Here is a 21,574-nt window from a genome sequence, read left to right on the forward strand (position 1 = left end):
TGCTCAGCACACTGTATCCTGATTATAGTAACCAACAGTATGGGGAAGATGCTGCATGTAGGAGCAGTCTGAAGGTGCCCAAGATGACTCGGAGAAGAAGCAAGGAGTGGCTGAGGAACCCACATTGCTCTGTTTGGAGAAGACAAGGCATGAGAGGTTTCACATCTTCACCTACGTAAAGGAGTGATGGAGAAGATGGAGACGGAGCCTTCTCAGAGATGTACAGCAAGAGGGTAAGTGGAAATAGGAAGCAGATGCAGTAGGTGATATTCTAGTAATTCTTTATAATAAAACCCTCATCAAATAAGGCAATAGAGTAGAGGTACAAGTTTCCCAGAAAGACAGAGTCATCTCCATCCTTGGAGACATTTAGAATTCAAATGGACATGGCCCTTTGGAACCTGATCTAACTGGGATGTTTTGAGAAGGAATTTAGAGGACCCCCAAGAACTAAAATTTTCCTGAGATCTAACAACAAGCAATTTTAAAAGAAAAAGCAAGATCTTATCTGGAAAATAAAATTGTTCACACACAAATAATTTGTAACACTCATTTTCTAATATATTCGTTTGAGGGCATGAGGACCTGTACCTTTTCCAGTGACAAAATCTTGCCTTTTAAGCTGCTTAATGTAGGGAGCCAGACTACTAAACTTCCACACTAATGAAGTAACTACATACATACTCCTGTAGGATGATTAAAAAAATTTGTGTATTATCATATGAAAAACTGGATGATTGGATGAATGGATGATGTTTATTCCCAAATACATATTTCTTTAATGGGGAATCATAAAAGAATCTGCAGTTATGGTAAAAAAGTTAAATGAAAATTAATATTATTGTTCTTATTAGATCTTCTACTGCTTGTTTTATGTGCATTTTAAGATCTTAGAGACAATGACTTAGAAAGCAGTGACCTTTTTTCCTGCAATGATGTTTCAATAAATAAGCATCTAAATACTAAATAAATCAAAGTCCAGGTCTTAATCTAGTTAGCAAACACAAGCTGTAAACCAGTCAATGCCTCATCTGTTAATCATGAAGCACAGATTTGTGCAGAAAGCAGGAGGCAAAATTAGCAACAACACTGAAACACAAAGCCTTCCAATGGAAAAAATATGACAAAGAAAATAGATGTGAGTAGAAGAGGGATGGAACAAAAAAGAGAAGTTAGGAATCAATAAAAAAGATAAATTATATTCTTTCCAGTTTTTCCTTTGTGATTTTTTCAGCATCTATACAGAACATTTGGCTCTCTGTTTGACCCACAAGCCTCAGATAACACTCCTGTGCACATTTCTTTTGATTTGAAGTCAGTCTCACAAGTTCAAGGAATCTAAGCTTGAGTGTTATCTATTTTTGTGTTGCTGGAGAATGATTTTTCTTCGTGTATGCTTAATATCACTGCTGATCTGTGATATTCATAATTTAAAATTAATATGAAATACATTTGAAGTAACTTTCATTTAAAGTTATTTTGAGACTCCATTAAATGCCTTGCATCAGCTCACCAACATGATTCTGTCTTGTGGACACTTGGAATGAAGTAACTGTATTAAAAGGATTTGCATACCAGATACAAATAAAATTACACAAATCTATCAGAATGGCATTTAAACAGAAGCCATTCATTTCAGCTCCACATCATAAAATGATGACTCAGCAAAAGTCAGTTGCACAACTACAGTAAGAAGAAACACTGCCTTTGTGTTAAGTTGAAGTATAAAGAACTAAAAACAATAGAAACATATTAATTGCAAGTATATATTTTAAATGAATACATTAAAAAAGAAAACTCTCCCTTTTCAGTCTAAAGAATGTCCTCAGTATAAAGGAAGAAACTCAATTACCATTTTAATCACTGTGAGAAACAGCAATTCTTTATTATTTAATACTTAGGAGTAAGATAGCACCACCTATAATGAACCCCTGTCCAACAAGCTTCAAAAAGAGGATGCTGGCTGGTAGCTGTAGTTATTTCTTGCAGACTTAACACATTTTGTAAATGAGGTTTCTGGACTCCATGGGAGACTAATAAAACTATTTGGAAATCGAAAATCTTCAGTTTACAAAAACCTATTATAAAGCAGGTCATGTAGAATCTTTACATCTTTTGTTTTTTAGTTAGTGCAGAACAATCTTCTCAACAAAGCCATGTAAGGAACTCTAGAAACTTGAGACATAGGAGTGGAAAAAGTAGGCAACAACACAGAAGCCAGTCCTCCATGACTGGAATGAACAGCAGCTCTCTCTAATACCAATTGTTCTATTGGCCCCCACCAGCACTTCATAACCCACTTCTATTACACATTCAGCAGTCCTAAAATTCTTCTGCCAAACAGTATTTAATAGAATATACTTAAATAAAAATATATTTTAATATCTACATGATCTTTTGAAATTCATGAATGTTATCCCTGAAATAACATTGTATTTGTAAAACTTGAACAACTGTCACTGAATATAACTTAAAAACACTTAAAACTGTGACTAATACTATATAATAATATAAAAAAACATAAATAGATTCACCTGATCCCAATTTGTGTTACTCCTGTGATCTTTATAATAACCTTTCAGATAGACTTCTTCTGTATAGTTTGCTTTGACTGGAATATTCCTGGCTCTAGTACCTGTGCTTGTCATACCGTAATGTCTTCTTTTGTAACTCTGGAATTGTCCATTTACAGTGCAGGACTTTCTGGCTGTAAGCACACTGAGGAGTTGTTCCAGTTCTGGATATTTATCAAAAAGCAGAAACGTCACCACGGGAAAATACACCTTTAGACAGACAAAACTCAAAGTAGGTTTTAAAAAAATTGTTAATTTTAATATTAATTTATCTTAGTATTTTTCTCCCCTCTATTCAGTACTGCAGGTAATTTCAGTATGGCACCTATATACGCAGCATTTCCTTCTTTACAGCACCACAATGACAATTTCAGGGAAAAAGAGATGCAACTGAAAAGCAATTGATGTTTCATTTAAATACAGGTCTTTATCAAAATAATCTACAATTACTGCCAAATATTTTCATAATTTTTTCAAACTGTCCTGCCATGTGCAGGTATTCAGATACTCCAGAGATAAAGGTCTTCTATTGGGTGCTCTGAAAGCACCCCTGAGGGTGCCATGCTGCCCCTTCTACTTTTGATGTGGAACATAGGGCAGAGGATTTTCTGTCTCATTTGGTCAAGTTGCTGATCTGGAAGCACAGCGCTGAAGTAGGCAGCAGGGAGACAGGAGCCCCACTGCAAATCCTAGACAAGGCAGGGCATGTATCCCATAGGATAACTGAGTGCAATGGATGAGCTTGCTAAAGAAATGTTGAATTTTACAAGGGAGCATGTTCTATCACATTTTCATTTCTCTTCCATTTGTTTTCTGGCCTGGTCATCTCCTTTTACCTCTGTGCTTTTCAACTTGAAGCCATAATGATTGTTTAGGTAAACCTGAGTTTGTACATTAAGAACATACATACTGATTTCAGTGGAATTTAGACCGACTAGATTGTTTCCATATGATGATCCTTTGTTTTCTAATACTGTTATTCAGAAAAAGCAAATGGTATATTCTTAATAATAAATCTTAGAGAAAGGCTTATGCTGAGATTTTTTTTAATTATTTTTTTTCTTAAACAGCTCTGCACACAGCTGAATAAAGCTTTGTTTGCTAATTGTAGGCACCTCTAATTTCTCATTTTTTCCCACAATTCTACTTCCTTGATTTTGTTCTTCTTCTTTCAGGAATTTGAATTTATTTAAAAGGACAATTCAATTAACTTAGGTTTAAAATACACTGTAACAAAATAGCTAAGAATATTTTTCATTTTCTCTAAATGGCATCTTATCTCCACTCACTATAAGGGAAGGCTTTCTACTATCTTCATTGGGGACTGGATTTTAACATACAAAGCTATTGAGTAGCACTGTGCCTATCTCCATCCATTCTTGTGAGTCAACTTATAAGATCTGCATTGGCACTTTTAAAGGAATGGTTCTGCTGCAAAGCCTGTCTACACAAGTGCAATCTAATAAGTTTTATAATTTGCTTCTGGGATTTAATATATTTCTCTGCAACCTAGCAGCCATAAAAATGTGTTTACCTACATTTAATTCTACATTTTAAGATGTTTCAACCCATGTTTCATGTAACTTTTAAAAAGTGCTTTGAATATCTTGTAAAAGTGTTGATTTTAGCAGTACCCACAAAGGAAAAGTAGATATCTTATCCAAACCTTCTAAATGCACAGTAGGCCCTGAGTAGGTGGTTTAGAACTCTGCATCCAGTTCCTCTCCTATAGGGGTATGTCTGCACTGCAGCATGAGGGACCAGAGTGCCTAATGTGCCCACCGCATGTGAATGATCTCCTCTCCCCATAAGTTAGTCTTGTGATCTGATAGCAGCAGCATGACACTCTGCATGAAGAAGCAACGCAGATAAGGCCCCAGCAAACTCAGTGCCCTCACAGCAAGACTTCCACCCTCAGACTCCAGACTACACTGAGAAGCTGTCATAAGTCATGACAACAGTAACAATATGTTCTAACTCACAGAGAATTACCCCCCAATTCCCACCCTCCCCCAAAAAAGAAAGAGTTTATTTTCCAACACCTACAGATGAAGAAATACCTTACCTGTCACTTGAAGCTCTGTGGTACTGTTTAAAGAATTGAAAATATATTTTATAAAGAATTCTGGGGAGGGCAAGCTTGCTTTTCCCATGCAGACTCCTTGGAGAGCCAAAGTAATAATCAAAGCAGCCAAGCGTGGAAGAGTGTTTTCATCAGCACCATCTCTGTCCATTATATCAGCATTTTTCTCCAGTGTACTCACATCAACACACTGAAATCAGGAGAAAACAGCATGAAGACAGCCCCGGTCACCTCGATTTAAATAACAAGAGTGACAGGAGAAGGAAGTGGAGAGAACGCATTCATAGCCAGCCAGAAAAAAAAAAACACCAAGGTTAAAGCTGCAATTGACAGCAGGACAGCAAATGAGAAACAGAGGACAGTTCCAGGAGAACGGGGATAGAATAAAAAAGGCTGAAATTTTACCCAGATTCTAAAGGGAAGAAGTACAGAACTTCATTCAGGTTATTCCTGTTCAGTGATATTTCTGATTCTCCTACGTCATGCTCAGTTACCTTCACATTCCAGGAAGCGGCAGAAAAGTGAGAGATTTTTGTTAAGGCACAAGATGTTGGCCCAAATAACATGGATTTTAAACTATTAAAAATCTCAGACTTCAGAAATTCTCTTAATGTTTTCCCTTCCTTATTTATTAAATGAAATCAATATGTTGTGATGGGGCAATTATATGGAACAAGATGGAAAGTAAACATTCTGCAAATAAAGGGTAACTTCCCTTCCAGGTGGCCAAAGAGATGCTATAGACAGTTATTATGCACCCAGAAGTGTGCTTGTAGGCAGTCTACTGCTCTTTGTTACCTTAAAATATATCCCTTTATTCCCTCCAGTTCTGTCTTTCTTGTTCATTTTCACCGCAAACATTTGGGGTTTGGGAGAGGAAAAAAAAAAGAAAAAAAAAGAAAAAAAGATGAAAATTACAAGAGCTCATTTATCTTTACTCATATTAACTAAACTCAAAAGTCAGATGAGCCAGTACAGTAAGTGCTTGTTTTACACATAATCTCTCTCTGTGTGCACCTTGAACACCGCAGAGTAGAAGCTAACATCTTATTTCCTATCCATGCAATACAGTTTCATTCTCAGAATCCCAAATTTCCTCTCATTTAATAACATACATGCTGCTCTGACTGAGGATACTTTCTATAAAGCAGAAACACAGAAGAAGACACAAACTGCCTTTCTTCAATCACTGTTGTGCAGATTTGGCCCTTTTCCATAACTCAAGTGTTGTGATTCTAAGCATTAGAAAGTCTATAAATGTTTTGAATATCTTTCATTTAAACAAACAAACCAACCTTCTATTCTCTCATGTCAGTGGTAAAGTCTCAGTTACTGAAGAGATTTGACAACTGAATATACAGCCAGTGCAAACAAACAGACTGCACAGCAAAGCACTTTATGGCCTGCTGTTCAGTCCTGACATGCCAAATATCCACTGGTGCCTCCTTATATTTCCCAGATACCATTGGTTTGTTGTTGTTGTTGTTGTTTTGTTTGGTTTTTTTTGTTTGTTTGTTTGGTTGGGTTTTTTTTTTTGGGGGGGGGGGGGGGGGGGTTTTTTGGGGGGGGGGGGGGGGGGGAATCAGCACATTCACCAAGACCTAGAAGCAAATATACTGGTCAATGAATAATTTATGATGGGGAAACAGTCACACAAAGAACCCAGAAAGAAGAACTGGAAGCCCTCAATGCTCTCTGCTCACCCAGGACTCCTTGGCATCTTCTGTCTGCACAGAAAATTCCTACTACAGTATGGTGCAAATTAAAACTCAATGAAATGAAGAAGAATTAAAATCTAATAAATCTAAATCTAATAAAATTTTACTGCTTTTTTATAAGGAAAAGAGTAGGGTTTTTTAAGATTGTTAACTCTAGCATATAATTCTATAATTTTATCAAAATTGAGATCAGGAAAAGTAAATAGTTGTAAAAAAAAATCTTATTTCATGACTTTAAGAGTTGAATACGCTCAGTGCACTCTTTATTTTTAAGTATGAAATTTAAGTTTATCCATGTCAGTCTTTCTGCAAGGTGTATCCATGCTTAAATGTAATTAGGTATGTGTCAAAAATAAATGAGCCCCTCAGATCTTAGGACGTAATCTTAATTCCACCCCACTTCATATGGAGATAGAATCTCATAGGTTCACATGACAGCAGACAGATTTATTGTTTTCATTCTATAGCCAGACCAGTTTTAGAACTGTTCTGCTTTAAACCATTTAGATACAACCACTGCTAACATATCTATATTAATTAGTAAACAAAGTAGATGAGAAAATCTTTTCTGTCCTTGAAGCCAAGTGCAAGATCTTGTACTTACGCAGCTACACTCTTTTCCACATACCTTAAGCAGAGCAACTGTATCTATACTGGCTATTTCCCCAACTATTTCTCAGCAGAGTCTATGGAAGCATTAGGCAGCACATGGCGAAAAGCAAGTCAAGGAGAAAGCTAGCGTTGGACAGCAGGTACACTAAAGGACCAGTCCATGCTCTGTTATTGGCCAGTTGAATAGACATAATGCTTTGAACTGACTTAAAGGCACTGTGTCAGTTGCTTAAAGACATGATATCAACAGCAACTATAAAGGTATTTTTACTTATCCTTTCTTTACCTGGGTTTCAGGAGTTTTAAAATGTTGCTTTACTGCAGCCAAAATGTCTTCTGTTTCATTCCGTGAAAAATAATAACAGTCTTCATCATGTCTCAAATTGAGCATACTCTTTAGGTAAAATTTATAATCCTTATTACTCAAGTTGAGTTTTGAAGAACACACATCTCTTTGATGAAGAATGTAGTAGAGAAGAACAAGAGAAATTCTCTCAAATACTTCTTCACTGAGATGATCTTCTAAATCTCCACCAGCTATAAGCAACATAGCTTCTGGTTCAAGGCACTGTGAAGAAATAGAAATAAATGGAAATTCAAATCAAGAAACACACTGCTGTTCATTTGTAATTCAATATGATAGGATAACAGGAAAATTCCACTGTTAAATACATGGCATCGAACCCAAGACTACACAGATGTGGGCTGATGGAAATAGAGGAGGGCACATGTAATTCATTTCAGTTCTACAGCTACAAGATCACACCTTGCATCTTTTTTATTTTTCCAGAGCTTCTTCAGTTCTGAAGAAATGTCAAGACTCCAAAGGGATTTAAAAATTAGTATAAAACAGGAAGAATTTTTACCAAAACTTGACTGCAGAGAAATTAAAGTCTTCCAACAGATTCTATTCTGGTTTTAACAGATTTTATTCCTGGTTACAGATATATCTGATAAGACCTACTGCTTAATGATTCCATATGGGTTTCTGTTATATGACAAAGACCATAACTGACCACAGTTAATCCATGGTACGTGAACAAAAGTTACATCATTTTTAATACATTATTAAGAGTCTTAATTGATCCAACAGCCATGTGGCTATCTTTATTGTTTCCTCAGTCAATCCTGTTAAACAAAACAGCTCCATTCAGTGCAGAAAGACAGTTCAAGTTCTCAACATTATCTGGTCCTCCAAATGGATTTCAAGAGGGACTGAAAAAAAACACCCTATGCATGATTTTTATTTGAGCAGACAAAGGTTTATATATGTAAAACTATAATTATTGTTGATGAAAAGACATTTTCCAGAAAATTTTGCCACTTCAAAGTTAACCCTTAAAACTAAGCCATAAAATCAGTAGAGCTCTGTGATGCAGAGCTATGGAAAATGAGATAGTGATTTCCAGAATAAAGAGTCCTTCTTGAAGAGACCCTGCAACTATTGTCATTCATTGTGCAGTTATATTTCTTTTCTCATTGGCTCTCTCCAAGCAACAAGTAGCCATGTCAGTTAATCTCAACCATTAAGATAGGGCAGACAGACTGTACATTTGTGAGCAGAAACTACAACTTGAGAAGACCATACTTACACTCAAAGTCATGAGTCCTAAACATAACCCATGCTGTCAGACTGACCTGCTTATGGCTACAAGGATGATGTGTTGGTTGGTGTAGCTCACCTTGTATACTAGTTCATTTTTCTACACAGAGTACCATAAAACACACACTGTCTTGTTCAGAAGCCAGTGTTCCCTAGAGGAATTGAGAGAGCTTCCACATTTCAATATAAATAATTCCAGCAAAAATTGACACAAATAATATAATAAAAGAGAACTGTGGATGGTAGTGCCCAATTAAATATTTACACCCATAAGCAAGCTCCACTTTATTCTATTAAAAAGTATTATCCACTGTGCCCTGTCAAACCTGCCTATCGAGTTCTGGAAGTCGAACTTTTTCCAGTGTATGATTCCAAACATTAATATTTGGACTAGGATAACATAAGTGCTCTTTTCTCCATCCTAAAGGCCTCAAGTTAGCCAGCTAGTAGTTCTGAATACCCAATAGCAATACAACAACAACAACAAAAGTTCTGTATGTACTGGAGCAATTTCAAATGTTTCTGTAACATTTCAAAACCCAGTGGGGATAAATTGTAATCAGCAAGTCTTTTGTTTGTTCTTGCAGGGAAGACGAATAAAAAGTAAACTGCTTTGGTGTTTGTTTGGAAGGAATAAGGTACATTGTAAAAAAGATGCAGTTTTACTGTATGTGGTCAGCCCATTAAAAGTAACTTTTAAGGAGATATCAAGAGAACATAAGTGGGTTCATCACTTCTAATTTTTGCTGTTAGGAATATTTTACAGGCATAACAATCTGCATGATTTTGGTATAGAAAAATTATTTGGTATTAATAAAACAGCCCAGACTTGAAACTGGGAACAGCACATTATTTTCTTTGTTTAAGAGATCAGAAGTTAAAAACAAAACAAAGCATCTCTTACTGTTGCAAGAAATATAAACGCTTTCTGTGTTTAAGAGATAAAGGAGTGACAGATGTTGTTCAAGAGCTACCAGCCACTGCTCAGAGAGTCTGGAAGCCAATACGTAACAGCAAACCAAAAAGGAATCAAAGAACAGTGTTAAACTTCATTGCTTTTAAATATCCATTGGAGACATCATTAAAAAAGAAAAAATGAAAAAAAAACAACAAAACAAAACAAACCCAAACACAAAAAAACTGCAGCCAGAGTCATCTGGTATGACTGGAATCCTGGGTTTATAAGGGAAAGTTCAGTCTGAAATCAATTAGTTATTCCCAACAAGCATGAGAAAGAAAATGCCAAGCTAAGGTGGGGCGTTCTCTTTCAAATTTTGGAGATCTTGAAAGGCAGCAAAAACTGCGAGCAGCTCTATCTTGGTTTACTAAATCTTGCAAGACCTCAACACAGCACCATGAGGGCTGCACATAACTGAAGATACTGGCTTTCACCATCTGAATTTTCTGTAGTGTGCTATGTTTCTGTGCAATGCAGGATGCATGTAGTATTACTAATACAGCCTGCACTGAAATGTACTGCAAATAGTGAATGCCCTTACATTTTTCCCCACAGAAAATCTCCATGATGAAGCCTAAACAGATAAAGTAAACCCCAGCAGAGTTTCATTTAGATTTCTTCCATTCAGGGACACAGTGGTTATGCTCTCCAAATAAAGATCACAAACAGAAGATAAACGATGGCAATTCAGAGAAGCTAAAGAAGGAATGAGAACAAAGCCTAGACCCATTTTGAGATGATTAGGAGGCATCTGAACCTGTTCCTATTTAACACTTTCTCGCTTTGATCTGGGTCCTTGCTTATTTGAGCAACACTGAGGAAACCTCCTGTACAATCTCCTTTTATTAAAAAATAAAAGCAAACAAACAACAAAACAGAAATGATTCAGGGAAAAACAGACAACTACATTATTTATATAGGAAATTTCACATTGGGGCCCATAAGAAAAATGGGAACATTAGAAGTAAAAGACAATTAAACATCCTCTGCACAGGAGGAAAATTTCTCCTCACTGGCTTGGCTGATTGCCAGGAATGGTATATTCTCAAAGCAATCACCATTATGAATATACGCATAATTCTAACCTAAAGAGATAGACGGCTGTATGTGTTCACAGAACAAAGCCAAAGCTGGACGAACATTAACCAAGGCCAAGACTGACCAAACTCTTTGTAGATCCTTTCAGCTGAGTCGCTTATTTGCCACTGTCTCCCTCCTCCCACAATCTATGATCTTATTACTCTTGTTCCTTTCCTTGTCAAACCAGGAATCAGCTCTGAAAAAAAAATCTCAATTCAACAGCTGAGAGTTCTGTGGAGCTGTACCCTGGACTGTTTCCAGCTTCAGTCTGGTCTTGCAGATTCATTGTTCTGCCTTTGATTTTCCTTGACTCAAACTGCTTACCAAAAACCTTTCTTCAGTACTTCAGTGAAGCTGCAGATGAATCTGTGCTAATCCTCTCAGCTTTATTTTTATGAACCAAAACCTACAACAAAAGTGAATGAACTTCTCCCAGATTTTACCTATGTCTTCCACAGTAAAAATCTTCTGTGAGCCAAATTCAAGCTCACACTTTTATAGTTAGATCAGAGTGAAACAGGAAAATCCTTGCTGGAAAATAAACACTTGAAAACTTTCAAGAAAAACTATTACTGTTATGTGACTGAAGCATGGGGATTTTAAGTCATACTTGTCACATCTGAAACACCTCTTCTTTACAACATCAAACAACTAGCATTAATAATTTGCAAAGAAATGCTTCAAGCAGGGACTATCAATTTTTGGCTGCAATGAATCTTATGCATGTTTAGGCTAGGTATTTAGGATGACTTCACTATAACAAACAACTTTAGAACTCACTGAAGATTCTGTAAAAATATCACTCATTAATTGAAGCACTGACCAGATTACAATCTTCTTGCATGCCATAAATCCGCTGTGGGCACTCAGCTCTTTCCAGCACCATTTTGACCAGTTCTCGTGAGTGGTTTGTGTGGAGCTCAGGGTTGTCAGCTGAAAGAAGGCGTATAACTTCCATCAGATAGCCTCGGCTGGGAGCAGAGCTGCCATCCTGCCTGTGCTCTTCCCCAAGCTGTCCTTCAGCAATGAACACGCTGAGCAGGAAAGCGGAACATACCACCCCAAGAGCTGGGTGCTTGCTCAGAAAGCACATCTCCTCTTCCTGCAGCTCCTGAGCTGCACTGAGTGTTGGAGTGTTGTTTGCACTTCACAGTTTAAACTTGAAACCTGAGGAATCTGAATAGTAAAGGGGAAAAAAACCCCAACCCCTTAATTAGTGTGAATGCAATATGTTTGAAAGGATTTATTAATCGGTCGTCTAAGCGGATTTGCAGTGACAAGCTGTTTTTGAACAACAGGGAGCCTGTAAGGGCTTTACAGCCCAGAACAGCAGGAAACTAAGACAACCACGGCCTTAAAATTTCTGTAGAATTACCAATAAGAGATTGATTGAAACTACATTTTTCTCCTCATAAAAGTGTATGGTTTTCATTTCAGTGTTATAGCATTGCATTTACTAATAATCCTCTTCGGTAAGAACAGGAAAATACTGAAGCTTTCACTTTCATTCCATTATGAAACAGGTTTTTAGTAGAAAAAAAAAAAATAAAAAAAATTTAAAAAAAATCTGTAAATAAAGATTACTATTCTAACTCTGATACAAAGTACAGTAATTATGTTAGAAAGCAATGATATAGAGCAAGTTTCATTTCCAAAGAACTTTATCAACATTACCAAGCTCCAGCTATACAACATGAAACAGAATGAAGAGGATAGCCTGAAAAACTGGTGACATTTTATGATCAGGGGAAAGAGTTACAAGACTGAGGTCATAATTTCATTCATAGAACTCAGGGAACAAACAAGACAAACATCAGAAAGAACAAGCTTGGCTTCTTAAACTCTAGATTCAAAACACATTTTGTATTGTAAATCTGTCTTGATGCTATCGTTTCCTATGTCAGACTGTACCATCACCTTTAACAACAATCCATCTCAGTACAGAAGAAACACAAAAAAAGTTTCACTTCTGTTTTCCCCAAAGACTTTTTCATTTTATTGATTGGCATACGCTGGCAGCAACAGACCTTTTCAGATGACAACGCACTTGCATTAAACAGCCACACACAAGATCAGCATTTTTTAAAGTGCAATATGATTTGTGTGTGTGTTTGATTTTAAAACAAACCCAACTAATAGAATATTTAAAAAGAAAAAGAAAAAAAAAAGAATAACAAAACACTGTTGTCCAAGCTGGCATTCACTCAGTAAAGTTACTAAGTTTTAGATGCCAGGAAATCTTCTGGTATATAGATGAATGTTACTGTTAGCATTCTTGTTGGGATACACTGACATCTAAGCATTATTTTCTTACCTTCTGAAGGGAGTAAGAATGCTTGTGTATCTAGCTTTGTGGCCTTTTGAATCCACAGAAGTATTTCGCCACTGAAAGTCCAATGTTTTTAAAATTCTTGATGGTGCTCTGGAAGCTGGAGAGGATTAGTTTATTGCTGCCTTGAAAAGTGTTCAGTTGCTATGGAGAGAGCTGCTCTTAAGGTAACAATGGAGGTGGACAGGAATTAGTACTTGTTCTTCTTGGCAAGTTCTAAGCATCACTTTATTGAATGTATTTCACATATCTTGGTGGTTATCGTTTTATGTAAAAGGTGCCTGCTCCACTGTAAAAAACACAAGATGGGAAAAATCTACTGAAGAATTTATTTCATTACAATTGGTAATACAAGTTAGCACCCTAACTGTTCTCTGCTATGTTACATTAATGGATCAATTTTATAATATATTTGAATTTGATTTAAAGTCAAATCATAATTTCCTTTTGCAAACACCAGAACAGGAAAAATTAAAAATAAAAAAATAGAAAGAAAGAAAAAAGTAAACAAAGTTGGGTTGTTTTTTTTTTTGGGGGGGGGGGGGGGGGAACAGTGTCCTCAGAGAACAGTCTCTTTCATCCCTTCTTATTCTGTACCACACTCACACCAATTACAAAAGCAGGGACAGCTCAAACCACAGTGAAAACAATTCTGCCTCCCACTCTGATTTTCCTGAGGGGTTGACATTTATGTCACCACGTTGCTACTGCATTATTGCACTAGAATATAGTGGGAACTGATGACTGACAGATTTCCACAGTGACAAATGCACCAGTCATATCATTCTCCCACCTTGCAAATCTTCGGTACAGTAATGAATAATTAACATCTCGCTTTGCTCTTCAAACCCTGAGAAGCAGTAAGGCTGCTTACCTTACTAGTAACAGAAACACTGTGTTTCTCTTTAGAGCAATAGAGACACAGCCCTGGGTTCTAAAATGCCAGCAGCACTTCCTCCAAGGCTGTCAGCTCAAAGGGAACAGTCTTGTATTTGTAAGGCTGAGAGCTGGCAACTGAAAGAAGGAAAAGAGAACAACTGCTCAAGTGAAGTGCAAAACATAAAGAAACAATGTTCTAAAAAGCACAAAGTAGGGGCATATGAAACAGTGAAAACTCTTGCGTGAGCAAAGCTGAACATTTAAAAAAATTAGCCCTACTATTATTTACTTAATAATAGAAAAGGTGCCCAACATTTGTATTGAAATGTGTTCTATTTTACTTTCACAATCTACCTTTTTTTCCCCTGTTATATGAAGGATTGAAAAGCAAAAACATATAACAGGCATCTCCGGCCTTTACGTAATTTGTTCAGTAAAACACTATGTCCACATTTGTTCTGCTAATAAAAACGGTTCCTCAGATGATGTGGGAATAGCTTCCAACACTTAATTCCATAGATTGCTCAATCTCCAAACATGCAGTGTGTTTATCTGTATATAATTTGGCATTTTGAGTATAATTAGCAATTGAAATGAAGAATTTATTCCATCCAGTTAATGTGTATAAACAGAGGATGAATCGTTTCAGTTTGCTGAGACAAGCTGATGTTTAAAAATACACATTTTATGTTTTACTACTATCGAAAGCTTCTGAGAGAAGATTTGCATAATAATACTGGCAACGTCTCACATTAGTGTTCATATTACAGAGTGATGGTAACAAAAGGAAACATTCAGTGTATTAAAGAGCCACCGATGACAATTAGTACAGGGCACCATGTTTCAGAAAAATTCACCCTTTTTTCAGGTTAATTATTGCAAACCTCCTTTTCTGGCTTGCAAATGAATTTCTCATTGGTGGCAAAATTACTGATGAGGACTCAAGCTTCCACCCATTTTAACCCTTCACATCACAGCATTGCCTCTGCTTTCAGCCATGAGCTGTCAGCTAGGAATTTTTCTGTCTGCACAACAGGAGGACTACTTTTTACATGATTTCTGAAACCAACTGCTAACTCCTTTTTTTCAAACTCTTCTGTAGTAGCATTATTCCCCTACCACCTACCCATGCTAATACTGTGTCAACCGACAAAATGGGACAGCAGTAACAACAGAGACATGTAGTTAGATGCCTAATAAAATTTGCTAACAGATATAGTAAAATGACTCAAAACTTCAAGAAACTGACATCACTAATGTAATTCTCTCATTTCTTATAACAGTCTCTCCCACTTTTGCTTAAATTTAATTGCATGTCCTCTGTTTTGTTATTTTTTCCTCCTTATTAAAAATCACCAGTGATGCTCTGCTAGCTGTAGAATGACAATGTGTATGAAGAAAGAGATCTCAGAGATACTGCAGAACCAGGTATCTCAAATCAAAGCAACTTGCCCTTCTAACATGACAACAGATGAAAACCAGAGGCACGGGAAACTCAAATAAGCAAACAACACTTTTTAAACTTGATTCTATACTTAATTTAGGGCTGTCTCATGCTCAATCAAGAATCTGACATCAAGAATTTATGGAGATGAATCACCATTTTTAATCAGTTTGAATTTAAATCATGGAGGGATACCTGCAAGTCAGTAACAGATTCCTGACCAACAGGAAACATCCCAGTAAAACGTTATCAGAAAAGATAAGAATGCAATAAAGATGGGAACTTCTCAAAATTCATATTATATTTCATGTTTCTGTTCATGATCTCAGTCAAAGCACATCTTCATGCACAAGTGCTCTCTCTTATGACTAAGGAAGCTCATTTTGTAATGTCCCCTAACTTTCATGACTAGGAGTAAAAGCAATTTCCAAACAGCGTAATCAGACACAGAAATGATAATTACATGCAGCAAGCCCTCTTTGGTTACAGGATTTTCAGCTGTTCGGTTTTAATTTTAAGTGAGCCAGTAAGACTCACTGCAGCTTGTCTTGTTTCTCCCACCTACGCACCTCCTGCAAGAACAAAAGCAAGTTGCCCATTCACAAATGCCATGAATAACTGCACTGCAATTTACTGTTTTTCAAAGGATTGGTGAATAAATTATGTGTGAATAGGAAAACTCTCTAGAGGACTCACTGAGATGACAAGGACATGCCCATGAGCAGCATCAACCTGGCAAGCTGCTTAATTTTATTTGTACAGCAGAATAGGGAGAGGATGTGGGTATCATTTTAGCAAGACCCCCGCTGAACTTCACAGCTTAACTGAGAAATGCAGCTATATAACCCTTACTCCTTAAATACCATAAATCTTGTTTTGATGGACTAAGCAAATGTGGTTTTTGCCCTTTTATTAATCACAGCAATTTTGGCAAACAGAATTCTGAACTACTGCAGATTTCCCCCATGTTACTAATGTGATGCATGCACATTACTATAATTACACCCATAGGCAGCATACTGACATATGAAAGGACTATATTTTCCAAGAAATTCAAGTCTTATTTCTATATATAAAGCACCCTTGTGAATGAATTAATGCCAGAGTACTTTAATAAAAAAAATACATCAGTGCTTTAAAATTACTACAGTCTATTTGGCTTCATTGGCCTCACATGCCAATTCCAACAGTATCATATCTTTAGAGCATCAATTAATAAAAAGACTGAATTCTGTTGAAATGATATGAGATATTCATTAGTAGGGTTTTATATATTAATATGCATCTTTGGAACAAGTCATATATTAGTTCAGGACTGATAGACTCACATGTTAACAGAAAGGTTCCTAAGGGAGACTTGGAAATCTATTTAGAACAGAAGAAAGGAATTCATGGATTATTTCCACTCTAGACCAGCAAAGCCTCTTAAGTTTTGAGAAGTATACCTTCAGAAGTATTTTTTCGCATACCACACAAATAATTCTTGACATCTGTCATCTTCAGACATTCCTGGCATAAAAACTTATATGGGTCTATGGGAAATTGGTAACCACAGCCTGAACCTCTAATTAATCAACTGAGGCAAGTGTCGGGTCAGCTGTGGGAGCACAGGTGAGAGTAATTTAGTTGTACTCCCGGAAGGAGTGGAGCTTGACTCCACCTCCTTTAGACCTCATTTAAGGAATGACCACCACTAAGGCAGCATCTCTCCTGGAGATTGCTCCCTGGTGGAGTCTGCCTCAGCATTTACTAGTGAAGGTGGCCATATTGGTGAGTTTTTCCTTATAAATAACCTTCTGAATAACTGTTATCATCTGTATCATTCCATCTTACATATGGGCTAACAAAGCATTTTATATGAAACGTGTGACCTTCTCAGGTCTCATTAATTGCCTACATCTTGATAACATCTTAATACAAGCTTCAACCTCATACAGCTTTTCCTTTGCTATCTTTCTGGTCAGCAAAAAAATGGATACAAGGGTAACTGTGATGGCTATTCATGTTAATTCTAATCAAGAATGTAGATAGAATAGGAGATATGTGTGTGTGGAGATGTTTAAGGCCAGGTTGGATGGAGCTCAGGGTAATCTGATCTATGTCTAGCAGCTGGTAGCTATGCCTATGGTAGGGGAGTTGGAACTTACTGATTCTTGAGGTTCTTTTTAACTCAGGCCATTCTATGATACAGTGTCAGCTTCTGCTAGTTTACCTCCTTTTATCTATAAAGATTAAGAAAGAGAGTTATTAAGCTTTCCACCTGTTCAGTTATGTCATGGAATGCTACCATAATCTATCATGTGCATTCTTCATTTTTTTTAATGTTTCCAAAGATAAAAGCATGATTTGGTTTTACTAGGAACATATCATCTAACCCAAAGCACTTACAGTTTTACTAAACATATGATTACATATGAATAACTATATAGCATTGCGGCACAGAACACCAGTTAGTAACAAAATTAAGAAACAAAAGCTCCTACATTTAAGACTAACACTTTAACATTTCTGCTATTTACCATGTTAGGAAACAGACTTATGTATTATGTAATTTCCCATATTGTCTTCTGACAACGTGTAATGCTGTAACACAATGGAAAACACAGCACTGATAGCAGAGTTGCAAAGTCCTAAGCTGCAGCAAGTGAGAACTTGCTTAAATACAACAGTCAAGGACCAAAGGATCCCTGTTTCCCTGAGGCCTTAAACTTGGAAGGTCACAGGTAAGTAGGATCTCCAGTGAGATATCCTTACCTCCACTGCTAACCTCTAAATGAGTTCTGGGAAGGGGTGAATCTTGGCTGCACTCCTTGCAGCCACTCAGATGCACTGCATTCACCTGTGCTCCCCTGGTTTGGCCCTGCCTTCCCACCAGGTGCTCAATCACTGGTTCAAGCAACAGTTTAGCACTCTAAGTCAATCAATCTATTTTCAAAGCAAATTAACTTTCTAGATTTACTCATCCTCAATTTTTCTAATCTCCTTCAACTTAGTGAGTAGTTTCCTGTTAGGTACCATACTAAATAGTTATATATGACTATGGTGAAGTCCTGACAGGTCACATCTACTGCATCTCCTTTATTCAGAAAAATCAATGAATTAACAAGTTAAGGAAGAAAAAAGTAATTTCCTAGTAGTTTATTAATTAGTTCATTTTAAGAGCTAAATGGAAACTAAAAGATATTTTTAGTTTTTTTTTTCTTAAATGAAAGCAGAAACTAAAAAAAGTGCAGAATTAGTCCCTTCTACTTGTGTTAAGTTATTACTGAAAATACCAAAATACATTTAACATGCAATGTTACTAGATTGAAAAATCTGAGACTGTGCTTCTGCTGCCAGATCTTTTATTGTACTCAGATTCTAGGTGAGTAATTATTTGTACTCGTTCTAGTAAATTCATCTGGAAGTTACTAAAAATACATATGCACCCATCCAAGTCTGAAAGTGAAGTTCAGCCCAATACAAAACAAAAGCATAGTAGAGAGGCCAATACATTTAATTCTCCTTAGAGTGCTGCTTACTACAAAATAACAATCTCTGAGTTTAATGTCATACAGCTTTTGAACGTAACAGCACTGGCATAACCAGAGACATGTCCCATTCTTAGACTTTTTTTCTGTTTTTTACTAGTTTTATCTGAGTTGTTATTATAGTTTCATACATGCATGTTATTTCTTATCAATGCAAGAACCAACTGCAATGAATGAAGTATTCATTTTGAAAGAATCAGATTGTTTGGGGTTGGAAAAGACTTTTGAAGATCATGTGGCTTCAGCACCACTACCACAGGCAGGGATAACTTCCACTAGACTAAGTGGGTCAAAACCTCATCCAGCCTGGCCTTGAACAACTCCAGGGCATCCCAGCTTTTCTGTACAATCTGTTCTAGTGCCTCACCACCCTCAAAGCAAAGAAACTTTGGAGAATTTAGACTTTTTTTTTTTTTTTTTTTTTTAGCCATCTCAAAAACATGAGCTCATTACTTGCAGGCTTTCTGCCAGAGAACAAACACAGATATATTACACCCCTATCTACCTATCTATTTAATTAATGCTATGCCTAGACCACAACAACAACATAAAACTCACTTTACTTATTAATGAATACGCATTTAGGAATGATAACAACAAACAAGAATAAACAAATAAATATTAAAATTAAAGCTACATTAAGGAAGGAATGCAGGGTGCTAGTTTTCAAGGAGACTAAAGCCAGTCTCTGTCAAGTACTATAAGACAACCTGTTTTAAAGAATCTGGTCGCAGGCAAGCTATCACACCTGTGGCCTTGTTTGGAAAAAATTCTAATACTCAGATGAAAATAATCAAGTACAAGTATTTGCAACATTATCACTTAACATGATTTCAGTTGTTATTTTAAGCTCTAATTACTGGTTTAAAGATTTAACACCCAATCTCCTACTAATCAGTACCTGTAGTCTCCCACATACTGTTCCAAGAACTGCTTGTCTGCATTTTCTATTTAGCTCTAATTATAACCTAATGTGGAGAAAACAGTAACAGAATGTATTAAACTTGTATTTTCATCAAGGGAGCAATGGGAAATTTAGAGTGAATAACGCCTTCAATTTTTAAAAATTATTTGTGACCACAAACTACTTACCTTGCAGATGCCGCGCACTGTGTAACTTTTAAATTTAAATAAAATTAATATTAAAATTAAATATCCTTAATATTTAATAGAATTTTTTCTTTCAGATTTGTGCTTTTCCTTTCTGTCTTTTTTTTTTTTTACATAAACACTGTGTTTATTCATTTGTTTCCATTGCTAACAATCTTTTTGTTTGTTTTTTTTAATATATGTCACTTGATGGCATATGTATATTGCTAGGTAAAGAAGTATAACTGGATAAAGAGAATACAGTATAAATTACCTTATGTTGTTTGGACAGGTGATAAAGGAAAACAAAGGATTGTTTTGTCAAACAAAAAAAAGTTTTGTTACAATTTTTATTGTACCGCCTTTTAGCTATTACATTTTTAACACAAATATAATGACTGCAGAATTTGTTCTATCTGTATTTAACACAATTTTCATACTTATCAATAATCACTCTCATTTTATTTTTAAAAATAACTCCCTCTCCCAGTTTTGCTCAGTGTTACTTCCAGATTCACAGAAAGAGCCTTTTAAAAGTATCGCATATACAAACTCACACACAAACATGCCTGGAATACCACAAATGTGAAGTTTAATATCAATTTCCACAACTTAATTGAGTATACTTACTCACCTAAAGTATTCATTAATATCTAGATGTTGTTAGAGTACATCTAACAACGTACAATCTGAAGCTCAGTGTAAAGTTCAAAGCAGCCAAGTAGAACAAGTCAATGCCTGGCAGTTGTTAGATAGAAAAAGAAAGCATAGAGTGGATTAGTATGCAGAGCATTGATGCATTGAGGGAAGTTTTTAATTAACTCTCTTTCTTAAGAAGTTTAGTTTTACCTAGAATTTTATTTTAGTTTTACTTCATTTTGTTTCCTAGAAACCCCGATATGAAGATGAAGCTGAGGCAAATTTAAGAAAAAACTAAGGTTCTTTAAAAATCTTTGTCAAGGAGAAAAAAGGAATGTGGGAGTTCTGGATTTAAGAACTCATTCCCTGTTTACACCTTCTGATGAAAGTCTGGAGAATGGATGCATTCAACATACTGGATTTCCTCCCTGTTCTGAGCGATGAGCCTCCTTGTATTGTTCCTCTGCATCATTTTGAGTGACACAGAACTGTCTGACTAAAAAACCCTGTCTATTAAAGAGAATAAGCATGAACTCAGAGACTGTGTGTATCTTAGGGTTTGCTCTGTTCTGAAACAAAAAATTGAGAAGCAAACTTGCCAAACACCATTACCTCTTGGCATGCTCTTTTATACTACCTTTTTTTTTAAGGAAACTATAAACTGGAATTAAATCATTCAGAATACAGATAAGCAGGTCTGTGTCTACTAGTCATGTTTTTAATACAAAACCTCAGACTTTACTGTACAGATGTGTGACAGCTTTGTGTAGTCACTGCTGACTCCCTGTATAGTGTCATTAGAAGGACACCTTCTAAAAGACAGTTCATCTGGCCTATTCTAGAAACCGCATTTCGAGGAGGGGAACTGTGGGATAGACTTGGTGATTGTATTTATAACTTACTTTACATTTAAGAGCTTGCAGCAATAGTCTCTGATGCAGATGTCTGAACCACCAACTACATATTGCCAGTTGAACCCCTCAGTAACTTTCTATGAATACCACTCTTGTGCCACTCCACAAATTCTTAAAAAGCAT

At 36.2% G+C, this 21,574-nt stretch overlaps 1 protein-coding gene across 4 annotated transcripts in view; it reads right to left on the bottom strand.

The window, feature by feature from the left end:
• Positions 1 to 13,192, bottom strand: part of SLC39A12 (solute carrier family 39 member 12) — a 34,721-nt gene extending 21,529 nt beyond the window's left edge. Inside the window, exons 1-5 of one of the 4 annotated variants that reach the window (XM_015853509.2) lie at positions 12,942 to 13,192; positions 11,451 to 11,803; positions 7,273 to 7,554; positions 4,639 to 4,846; positions 2,535 to 2,737 (exon numbers count right to left, since the gene is read on the bottom strand). In XM_015853509.2, the coding sequence (XP_015708995.1) occupies positions 2,535 to 2,737; positions 4,639 to 4,846; positions 7,273 to 7,554; positions 11,451 to 11,720 (963 nt within the window). In that variant the 5' untranslated portion in view covers positions 11,721 to 11,803; positions 12,942 to 13,192. The remainder of the gene's footprint in view (positions 1 to 2,534; positions 2,738 to 4,638; positions 4,847 to 7,272; positions 7,555 to 11,450; positions 11,804 to 12,941) is intronic. The other 3 variants (XM_015853510.2, XM_015853511.2, XM_015853512.2) reach the window with 3 other exon arrangements.
• Positions 13,193 to 21,574: the final 8,382 nt, after the last annotated feature.

The sequence above is a fragment of the Coturnix japonica genome, chromosome 2 (assembly GCF_001577835.2).
Source record: "Coturnix japonica isolate 7356 chromosome 2, Coturnix japonica 2.1, whole genome shotgun sequence".
In the NCBI taxonomy this organism is placed as follows: domain Eukaryota; kingdom Metazoa; phylum Chordata; class Aves; order Galliformes; family Phasianidae; genus Coturnix; species Coturnix japonica.